This window comes from Xiphophorus couchianus, chromosome 13 (assembly GCF_001444195.1).
Source record: "Xiphophorus couchianus chromosome 13, X_couchianus-1.0, whole genome shotgun sequence".
Lineage (NCBI taxonomy): Eukaryota > Metazoa > Chordata > Actinopteri > Cyprinodontiformes > Poeciliidae > Xiphophorus > Xiphophorus couchianus.
Window position 1 is genome coordinate 25,709,816 of NC_040240.1, and position 10,933 is coordinate 25,720,748.

The 10,933-nt window shown below is 46.3% G+C and overlaps 1 protein-coding gene across 2 annotated transcripts; it reads left to right on the top strand.

Moving 5' to 3' along the window:
- The first annotated feature begins 594 nt into the window (after nt 1–594).
- On the top strand, nt 595–9,529 carry prdm1b (PR domain containing 1b, with ZNF domain). Of its 2 annotated transcripts, XM_028037130.1 has the most exons (7): nt 595–1,044; nt 1,165–1,473; nt 3,996–4,115; nt 5,208–5,448; nt 6,618–7,519; nt 7,610–7,738; nt 8,033–9,529. In XM_028037130.1, exons 2-7 carry the CDS (start codon nt 1,303–1,305, stop codon nt 8,606–8,608), a joined length of 2,139 nt encoding a protein of 712 aa, XP_027892931.1. In that variant the 5' UTR covers nt 595–1,044; nt 1,165–1,302; the 3' UTR covers nt 8,609–9,529. The 2 variants fall into 2 exon arrangements, with proteins under 2 accessions (XP_027892931.1, XP_027892932.1); XM_028037131.1 differs by lacking the exons at nt 595–1,044; nt 1,165–1,473; nt 3,996–4,115 and adding an exon at nt 4,853–4,984.
- The last annotated feature ends 1,404 nt before the right edge of the window (nt 9,530–10,933 follow it).

The following is a 10,933-nucleotide window of genomic DNA, read 5'->3' on the forward strand; positions in this document are numbered from 1 at the left end:
TTGGGTTGTTTGGCCTGTCATAAGAAAAATGGAGCTTTATTTTTCTAAGTCATATTTTACCAAGTTATTCATCCGTTTATAAAAATCACAGTTTCAAACTAAATATTTAGCTCCAAACTAAACACTGATCTAAACATTTAGCTAGCTAGCTAAATGTTTATTTAGAAGCTAAATTTGATTGTATAACTTTACAAACGGCTCACTGAGACATACTGAGTTTAAAGTCTATCAGCGGAACATGATTCCTCACATTTATCAGTTAATGAACAGTTGATTAATAACTGCTTTAATCAAACCTGCGTTCTCACATCTTCATTACTGCTTCTGGATGTTAATGTTTGCTGAACTGGAGCAAAGATCAGAGATGCTCCTGCAGGGACGAGTCGGACCAGGAGGACCAAGCAACAAGAAAGTTGACTTTCAACATCCCACCTGGTTCAGGTTCTGCTCTGTGAACTGGACCAACATCTGGACCTGCACAGGTTCTGATCCTGCTCCAACACATTTTCCAGACTGAATTAAAGCGGACTTAGAGAGGCGCGTGTGTGTGTGTGTGTGTGTGTGTGTGAGGGATGTAGGTCAAGGCGATACAGTGGCAGCAGATTGCTCATTAAGTGCCAAACCAAGCAAAAGTCTCTGTTTTCCAGTGGCACCGGGCCGGCCATCTGCTCCTCCTTTATTCATTCATTAAGACGTCTTCTTTGTGTGTGTGCGTGTGCACGTGTGCACATACGTGTGGAAGCATTCATCACAACAGCCACTTGCACGACGTCACCCGTGTTGTTGTCCAAAAGCAGCAGTAGCGTGTCAGATGGCCGCATCACGTGACCGCGGCGGCCGGTGATTGGACGGCACACGCAGCTAAAACGGTTGGCGCTGTCCCGGCTAGGGACTTTCTGGTGAGGGTGATGCAGTGACCACAGACTGAAGGAAAACCTGGACTGGCTGGAGAAGAAGCCCAAAGAGAACGGAGAGAAGGCCGAGGAGTCAGGAGATGACGTAGCCAAAGACACGATGGTCCAGCAGCTGAATGAATGTGTGACGGTGAGTCTGAAGATGTTTTACTTCAACGCATTTATGGACTTCAGTGTCAGCTGTTTCCTCTCTTTACCCTCAGGTTAGTTTTACTTTAACTCAGTCCTCTCTTCTGTTTTGCTTCTCTAGAGTTTGAGCTTTAACTATCACACCTGAAAACGGGCCTTCCCCAATAAAACCAAAGTAGTCCTGAACCAAAGCAACCAGATCCAAACCAAAAGGCCAAAGCCTGAATCTATCACCTGACGTCTGAGAATACCTTGAAGAATGAAGCTGGAGAGCAGCCTGTCGGACATGAACGCCTGGAGGGAGGTGGACTTTGCTCTCAACTGCACCTACATTGTTCCGGACCAGGTGTCGGACCCGAGCTTCAGCCTCCCCAAAGCCATGACCTCCATCCCACGCAACCTCACCTTTGACTACAGCGCAGACAACGAGGTAACGTGTTGAGTTTCATCCTCCATCGCATCGATGTTTCTGAGTTACATTACGCTCTGTCGACCTGACTGGGTCTACAACAATAGGTCTGCTGAGCTCTTCACAAACATCTGTGGTCAGGTGAGGTCATGATGATTGCATTTAGCTTGCAGCTAGTTCATATGATCTCAGCCACTAACACCGGAACCAAACCCATCAAGACGATCAGAACCAGCAGCATTTTCCTCTAAATGCCCTCTCTGTCTTCAGGTAGATCGTTTCTGCTGAATGCGTCTCACCTGGGAGGCCTTTAGCTGTTCTGTGATCAGTTATGACCTCTGACCTGCCTCTCAGTCAGAAGCCCCTGAGGTGGATAGGTGTATTGGGGGTATATTGCTGCGGCTGAAGACAGATTCATTATCTTTTAAGGAAGAGGGAGCAGGGGCTGCACAGTGGCGCAGTTGGTAGCACTGTTGCCTTGCAGCAAGAAGGTCCTGGGTTCGATTCCCGGCCGGGGTCTTTCTGCATGGAGTTTGCATGTTCTCCCTGTGCATGCGTGGGTTCTCTCCGGGTACTCCGGCTTCCTCCCACAGTCCAAAAACATGACTGTTAGGTTAATTGGTCTATCTAAATTCTCCCTAGGTGTGTGTTTGTGTGTGAATGGTTGTTTGTCCTGTCTGTCTTTGTGTTGCCCTGCGACAGACTGGCGACCTGTCCAGGGTGTACCCCGCCTCCCGCCTGGAACGTAGCTGGAGATGGGCACCAGCAACCCTCCCGACCCCATTAGGGACAAGGGTGCACAGAAATTGGATGGATGGATGGATGGATGGATGGAAGAGGGAGCAGTGTCACACTCACTTGTTTTGTAGTCAACACTCAGTTTGTGGTTGCTGCCCCCTTCCTTTTTTATCCTCAGCAAGGCGACACTTTCTGTGCTTGTTCCTCTTTTGCAGTTCTCAGACTCTCATCTGTTCCTCCTCCGCCTGCAGCCGCCGCCGCTGCAGATAAAATCAAACTGTGGCCTCATTGAAGGTCCCTCACCTTGTTTGGTGCTTTTACAGATGTGCACCTAATAATACTTGGTGTGCACGTTTAATGCAGCGCCACTGCATGCAGCAGGAGATTCAATACTATCTCTGGCACTGCCCAAACTGCCTTTTTTCAGTTGCACAGTTTTCCTTCCTGTTCCTGTGGTGAGCGTATCCTGCAGCCGTTCTTTAGGGAGGGACCGTGAGCCGTCTTTTGGAAATGTGCCGTAGGAAAACTACGGTCAGACTCAGAGGTGTTTGCATGAGGAAATCAGTAAAAGACACGTGGCAGATGGAGCGTCAGCAACGGGTGGCTGTAAGATGGGCAGGAGGGGTGCTTGGGGGGGGGGCAGGATCTGGGTAGAGGAGGATGGGGGGGGTTAGGATAAAACCAGATGATTAACTTTCATTGGGGTAAGGAGTCCGGCCGGGCGGCTTGTGGAGACAGAGGGCCTCAGGAGGGTGATCGCGTGGGTCCACATGGGACCCCCCCCCCCCCCCCCCCCCCCCCATTGCCACCACCAGCCCATTATTTCACCCCCTGAAAGCCTAACATGGCTGGAACAAGCGGTTGAACAGTAGCGACAGTTCAGCAGGCAAAACAACTCATTAGTCACGCAACAGCTGCCAATCACAATGTCCCTGTCAAATTGGTTCACCTTATAATACACACACACACACATAAGTCAGTGGCTAATTGCCCGAAAATCAGTCACTTCTCTTGTTTCTGACCGTTTCCCTGAAAAGGATCAGAAAGGTTTGAATTTAATTTCTGGATTGTAAGTGACCAGTGTGTGTGTGTTTGTTGGATGTGTGTGTGTTTGTTGGATGTGTGTGTGTGTTTGTTGGATGTGTGTGTGTTTGTTGGATGTGTGTGAACAAAACGCCTTCACACTTTGTCAACAAAACAAAAACAAAATAACAATCATAGACGCAGCTTTAAAGGTGTCAACAGTCCTCACAGGTCTACTGCTACCAAGAGGACAATGATCTGTCTGGTAATGTCCTCCAGGTTATCTTGACCCGGAAACTTAGATCTCTTCCTTAAATCACTGTGTCTTCCTGAGAAACCAGGTACATTCTGATTGTACATTGACAGGTACAGACAACAAACTGTCGGGGAATCTGCTTTTACATTCTGACTCATTCCCACATGAGGGGCATTTTGAAACCTCGGATTTCCAGTTGGCAAACCACAAACTGTTGGTTGTGTTGTTTCCTTTACGTATGAAATCTCTAGAGTAACACCTGCACCTGCAGTCAGGAGGCGGCGGGTCAGAGATCAGTGGAGTAGGTCAGAGAAAGCGGTAAGTCTCCTCATTGGTTTAGCTCGTCAGGGAGGAAAGTGGGTCATGTCGAGGCCTTAATTGGAGCGGTCCGATCCGACAGAAGAGCGTCGCGGGTCACTGACCTGAGCAATGTAAACACAATCTGTAATGGATCGAACTTGTTCAGGTTTCAGTTACACAATAAACATGAGGAACGTGTCTGATAATTATTTGCTCTCTTATCCAGGTGACAGGTGTGTTCAGCAAGGAGTACATTCCTCAGGGAACTCGCTTTGGCCCCCTGCAAGGAGACCTCTACACCAAAGACAGCGTACCAAAGGAGGCCAACAGGAAGTACTTCTGGAGGGTAAGAGCATGCTGGCTATGAAACCTTCTCACGTCAGGGAAATGAGCCTGGGAAAAGTTAAGGAACCACAGGTTTTCGTCTTCCTCTCTTTCACATCACGTCTGCTTCTGTGCGTCAGTGAGAAAACAAAATTGCTTTCTCACAGATGTCTGCGGCGCTCAGGGCTTTTGGTGTAAATTTTAGAGGAAGTTTGTGAACTCTGCTTACACGTAACGATGGATTCAGTTTTAGAGTCATCAGAGTTTTACTGGCACTGGCCTCATATTTCAGTCACAAAGGAAGAGCTTATTGTTTGCTGTGACGGGGCTCGGGTCTCCACCCCCTCTCAGGATCTGAGCCTTTCTCTCTGATATCCACGGTTCTTGTATCATTCAGGAAATTTTCTCTTCTGGTTGAGTCAATTCCCAAAAGGAGTTTCTGACACCATCCTGTGTAGCTTCCTTCCTGTAAACCTGGTAGGGGTGTTCCTTCCTCCTCTCTATAGTGAAAGTCAGCGCTCCATGGAACAGATTATATTATCAGGCGTGTGTCACAGGTAAGACGTGCTGCCACAGGCATGCCCTGCAGCCGTCTGGCTGCTGGCCAGCTGCGCTGACATTTCACTTTCATCTGCTTTGTTCCACACAATCCCTCTTTTGGTGTTTCATTTCAACAATTAATGACGGATGGCGTGCTGCCTATGAATCAGAGAAACAGAGAACTGAGAAAGGAATCAAAAAGAGGCAGCGCACAACACAGTTAGCCCCGCCCCAAACCTTAAGGCTCAACAAAACAGAGACGCTGAGAGAAAACACTCAGAACAAGGAGCTACCAGTCAGAACCCACAGCAGCCTGACAGCTGAGCAGGACATTAACTGTACATGGCAGAGGTGATTATTCTCAACCTGTTAGCTTTTCTTCTCTAATCAATTCATTTATCATTTATCAATTTATCTTATCTTAATTCCACAATCTGCAGCACAAATTTAGTTTCTCTTTAAATTGATTACATTAATTTTGTGGCTTGGTGATTGTTCCAGCAGATAAAAGACTATTTGACATTCCTGTGTGTTGCCATATTTCCAACCTTTTGCTCTTCTTCTTCTGCTGCAGATTTACAGCGGCGGTCAGCTTCAACACTTCATCGACGGCTATGATGTCCAAAAGAGCAACTGGATGCGTTACGTGAACCCGGCGCGCTGCCTGGCCGAGCAGAACCTGGTGGCCTGCCAGAACGGCCGAGACGTCTACTTCTACACCATCCGGCCCGTGGAGCCCAAGCAGGAGCTGCTGGTGTGGTACAGCCAGGAGTTTGCTCAGAGACTCTGCAGCCAGCAGGGTGACCTCCGACACAGTGAGTTTCACCTCCAAACACAGCAGCTACTGCAGGGATCTGTTTACGACTGTCTGAAGGTGTACAGTTACCTCCTGATTACGGAGAACAGTGTGAGATAAGCTGGTGCTGCTGAACTTCTTTGATTTCTCTAAAGAATGACTGAATGAGAAGCAGCGAAGGACAGATGACTATCAGTTACTTTTAGTTGCGACGCAGCACAATGACTCACCAAAATCCCTTTGCTTTTTCTTACGAGAGCTGAAAAAGGAGCTGATTGGTATCTTTGCAGTGAATAAACATGTTTTGTCCTCTTCAAAGCGAAAGAGGACACATAATTCTTCAATCTTATCTTTTGCGGTACTAGGACTTTTCTTCCTGTCTGGTCTCCAGCGGTCACTCACATATCTCAATTTGATGCGTCACTAGGTGTGTTGTTCAACAGTCAGAGAAATCTGAGGGTAATAACGTCCGTTCAAAGTACTTGTGTGAGTCACTCGTTTCCAGCTATTTACAGAACATCGGGAGGTGAAGTCATGCCCTCGCCATCCGGAAAGATGAGGCTGAAACTCATAATTCATGTGTCCATTCATCCAGTCAACTGAGGCAAAGAATGACTATGTCTCTATTGAGCATTGCATCGTGCAGCTGTGATCCTCTGATAGTCTGTGAATGTTATCTCCAGAAGGTCAGGAGGTGGTTCTGGGTTAGCATCACTGCCAGGTTCAGGTCGCTGCAGGAGGAAAGTATGGTGGCCTCTCTTTGGAAATGTAAGAACCAGAAACCTTTGAGGGTTAGAGTCAGTGAGAACAGAGAGGCAATTTTCTCAAACCAGAAGAGGAAAAGAAGGAGATGTGTTTTTTTCTCTTGTGGTCAGTACGGTAATGCAGCTTACCCAGAAACAGTTTCACAAACGAAACTCAGTATTTCTGTGTTGCAGCTCATATATGACATGACACATGGACTCCCACACACCTCATCACCAACTCTCCCTCCCACAGAAAATCACTTGTACAACAGAAACCTATAAACGTTGTGTCATGTCAAAACTGAAACTACTATCATTTACCATAAGAGGGCGTGCCTGGTGTGGGCGGCTGAGCCTTACTGTATGTCTGTAAACACAAAGAGCTCAGGGATGAGTGTTCTTCAGCCTTAATCTCAACACAAATGTCATTTTCTTGTTGCAGAGCACAGCGATGAAGAGCATCCCAAACAGCATCTACCTCAACAGACATTTCTTCAGGGCAGAACGAAGGAGGAGGTGAAGGAGCAGCTTGAAGACGGTGAGGAGAAGATTGACGTGGAGATGTTGGAGAGAGACACTCCTCCTGACACGCCTGACGATCAGATCATGGACTTCAGCAGAAAGATGGACAGGGAGGAAGATCCAGAAGGCCGAGGCGTCATTCCCTCCCCTCAGCCCGACCGCAGGGAAGCCCTGCTGGGCTTGAATCACCCCTACCTATCCGACCACCACCCCTCTCTGCCTGCTCCACACCGAGGTCTCCCGCTTCACCTCCATGGCCTCTACGGCCACAGGGAGGGCCTGGTCTCTTCTTACCCGCCGCTCTACTCCCACTCCAGACATCTTCAGCCTCCTTACCAGTTCCTCCCACCGTACGGTCCTCACTATCCTCGCCTCATCCTCCCTCCCTACTCCCCTCCCTTCCCCAGCGTCATTCCTTCACGAGGATCCCTCCGGTACAGCAGCTACCTGGGCACTGACGGAGTGCCGTACCCCCCCATCGCTCCACCCAACCTGCTCCCAGTGTCCCTGCCATACGCTCCGTCATCTCAAGGAGGCCTGAAAGAATTAACCCCAAACGTTTCACCACCAAGAGGCGCTCCAGCCACCCCGGAGCTGTCGCCGCCTGCCAAACCTGACAGCTACCATCCCTCTCCGGAGCAGTCTCCCTCCAGCTGTGAGGAGGCCATGAACCTCAGCCTGGCTTTGAACAAGAGCAGCACAGCGCCGCGGAACGGACCCGGACACAAATCCCTGCCCTACCCCCTGAAGAAGCAGAACGGAAAGATTAAATACGAATGTAACATCTGCTCCAAAACCTTCGGACAGCTCTCCAACCTAAAGGTGACGACTCTTCCTCCACAATACAGCCGCCAAACACTTCTAGTCATCGTCAGTGAACAGTTGAACTCATAGTTGTCTTCCTACCATCAGGTCCACCTCCGAGTCCACAGCGGTGAGAGACCCTTCCAGTGTCATTTGTGCAAGAAGAGTTTCACCCAGCTGGCCCACCTCCAGAAACATCACCTGGTCCACACCGGAGAGAAGCCCCATGAATGCCAGGTACGTTAAAAACGGATTACATCAGAGCACAGTGTTGAAAGGTCAAAGACAAACACAAGCTGTGACTCACACACCTTTCAGGTAACTCAGTGTGTTATTTTCACTGAGGCACACCTTACATTTTCATCTCTGAGTCTCTGAGGGTGCGAGTGATTCACCAAAACTAGTCCCACCTGTTTCATACCTGAAATACGCAGGAATGAGATACTGATAGTAGAAGTAACATCAAAGCACCTTATCACCTTTCTTCCTGTTCAGTACTTGAGCCTGAACTTTCCATTTCATTTCTTCCAGGTGTGCCACAAACGCTTCAGCAGCACCAGCAACTTGAAAACACATCTGCGACTGCACTCAGGGGAGAAACCTTATCAGTGTAAATTATGCAACACCAAGTTCACCCAGTACATCCACCTGAAGCTGCACCGGCGCCTCCACAGCAGCCGCGACCGGCCCTACCGCTGCGCGCTCTGCTCACAGACCTTCTTCCACCGATTCAGCCTCTTCGTCCACCAGCGCAGCTGCTGCCTGGCTAACTCCGCCGGTCCTGTCAATGTGCACATGAAGGAGATGGTGGAGCGCTTCGACGCCAGCCAGGAAGCAGACACGCTCACAGAAACCGCCTCCACCTCTCAGGTAGGGGAAGCTGTGGAGCACTGGCTGGCCCGTACGCTGGAAGGAGAGGGGAAGGAGGACCAGAAGGAGGCCACGGTTCTGCTGAAAGCCCTGACCGCCGCCATCAACGCACCGGTAACACCTATGGTCCCGTCGGCGGTGCCGGTGTCACACCACAGCCCTACTTTGGGCTTCCAGGAGCGGGCCAGCGTGGTTCACCTCCACAGACGGCCAACAGTAAAAACGGAGGGACAGTGAGGGCAGCGTCCTGAAGATTCACCAAAAAAATGTACAAAAGACGGGCGTGGCCAAAGTCAGTGGCTGATTTTGCTCCAAAGTGTCAACAAGAATTTCTCCTGATCCAAAATAAGAGCATCCCAAAGAGAGAATGATGCTCGTCCCAGAGCTGACGATAAACTGTGACGTACTTAAAAACTTTCACTCAGGTAGAAAACTGTTTGCTTTGTTGTGCTTTAACTTATTATTTCTGTGACTGGTTTTGTTGATATTTATTTAGATGTTGAATTTGTTGTTTTTGTTAGTTTTTGTGTTCAGAGATTTGATAATGTTTTGTCAGTGGACGGCGTTGGATCACCTGTGAACCTGCTTATTGCGGCAGAACGGATCCACCTGGCACCACAAAGCCAATCATTTATTTATTTACGTTGAAATGGAAAAGCCATTGCCAAAATATTAATGTGTTTGTGGATCGTTATTCACATTGTTCCAGCTCCAGAGGAGGAAGGACACAGATTCAGTCTAAGCATTATTCACCTTCCTGTCAACAAACCGAATCAGAAAATAATCACATTTGAGTAAAACTGTTATGTTACTGTAAAGGTGTGTGAACAGAAGCTGCATCCAAATCTGACTTCAGACAGTAGAACCTCACATTCAGCAACATTCACGTTTTGTAGCTGTGGAGTAAAAATCTGTTTCATTTTTGAGTTTTGGTGAAAACCTCCAGAACCTTCCTGTAAAAACTCTGCTGAGTCTGAAATGTAGTTTTGTTTTTGTTTGTTTTTTTACTTTATCTTTTGTACAGACTGTTATGTAGTTTATTTTTTACAAACAGGTTATAAGATACTCAGGATTTATACATGAGAGACTATTTTGATGATACTTTTATATATTTACCTGAAGTAGCACATTAAAGATATTGTTTCTATAAAATAAACAGTTGGTGTTTGTTTTTATTGCAGTTAAAGAGTACATGTAATAACTCCTGAAGTCATATGATTAACGCAGTAAATCATAAAAAAGATAACATGTTCCAACATGCCCACACTAATAAATGATGTTATCTTTTGCACCAAGATGGCAAACAGCTGACAAAAACAGAAACTAAAAACACAGCGTACTGTACACTTAAAAACCTGATATTTATAGTTATTTATTAAATCTTTTTGTGTGAGGGCTAGGTTAAATATTTTAGTACAGAGGCAGATTGCTAACGTTAGCTAGCTGTTAGCTAGCTATGCTAGCTAGCTAGCTAACAAACAGCTTACCTGTTTTTCTAAACTCCTCAGCGGCTCTGAACGCTGCAGAGTTTCTGTTTTCTTTCCTCTGGGTTTTTATATCTTTATGATTTATGTAGCTGCACTTTGTATTAGTGAAGATTTTGCGGATATCTTCCCTGTTCTCAGACGATCACCGACAGCCGTAACAAAACTACATAATTATGATTATTGTTCCGATTAAAGCAAAGATGGAAATGAATATATTGGACGATATTCTATCAGTTTAGTGATATTTTCACATTTATGGTTTTAGTCTTGAAATAAAATCTGGAGTCTCCAATGTTTGAAATACAGAGTACAAATTGACCTTTTGTGTTTTAATTGTTTTTATATTTAGAATCAAACATTGAAAAATATTTTATTATTTTCACGAGATTCAAAAAATAAAATGTTGTATTTGTGACTTGATTCTTGTATCAAAATTCAAATATTTTTAAAATGGCTCACCATCTTCATTTGATTATATATATATATTATTATTATTATTATTTTTTTAATATCTTGTACAATATTCTGTTCCAAAACAAATATCAAAATCAAATGAGGTCACATGATGTTTTATAAATGTTTGATTTTTGTATGAGGATAAAGTCAAATATCATAAAATGTTTGCTTCTCGCCCAGACTGGTTTCACCAGGACCCCAGCATGTTTTAACAGGCCCAGGCTTTTCTGTCAGGCATATATATGGACCACCCTAAGCGCGTCTGCTCCACTTCTACAAGCAGTTGCACACTTCAACATGAACACATTGTCACTAAATGTCTCATAGACGTGTAAAAACACAAAGTTCACACTTATGAGGCCAAAGTTTGTAGCTAGAGATATTTCAGGAATTCACTTCCTCTTTAGATTCTTGAGGAAAATGTTCGTCACGCTGAATTCTCTCCTGTCAGCTGCAGAGCTGAGGCATAAATCACAAACATCCACTTGAGTTTTAAATTCAGGCTCAAGTTTCACTCCAGTCACCAAAATAAAAGACTTAAGACTAAAGTTTGACTTCAGCCCAAAGACTTGACACCTGACTTGGACTTGTGATCCGAGTCTGGAGTCTCAGTCCCAGT

What these genes read in the sequence shown, in the direction of transcription:
- prdm1b (XM_028037130.1), top strand. Translation starts at nt 1,303, where the DNA reads ATGAAGCTGGAGAGCAGCCTGTCGGACATGAACGCCTGGAGGGAGGTG. An exon ending in GACAGCTCTCCAACCTAAAG is followed by an intron (nt 7,520 to 7,609) that starts GTGACGACTCTT and finishes TCCTACCATCAG; the next exon opens with GTCCACCTCCGAGTCCACAG. An exon ending in AGAAGCCCCATGAATGCCAG is followed by an intron (nt 7,739 to 8,032) that starts GTACGTTAAAAA and finishes CATTTCTTCCAG; the next exon opens with GTGTGCCACAAACGCTTCAG.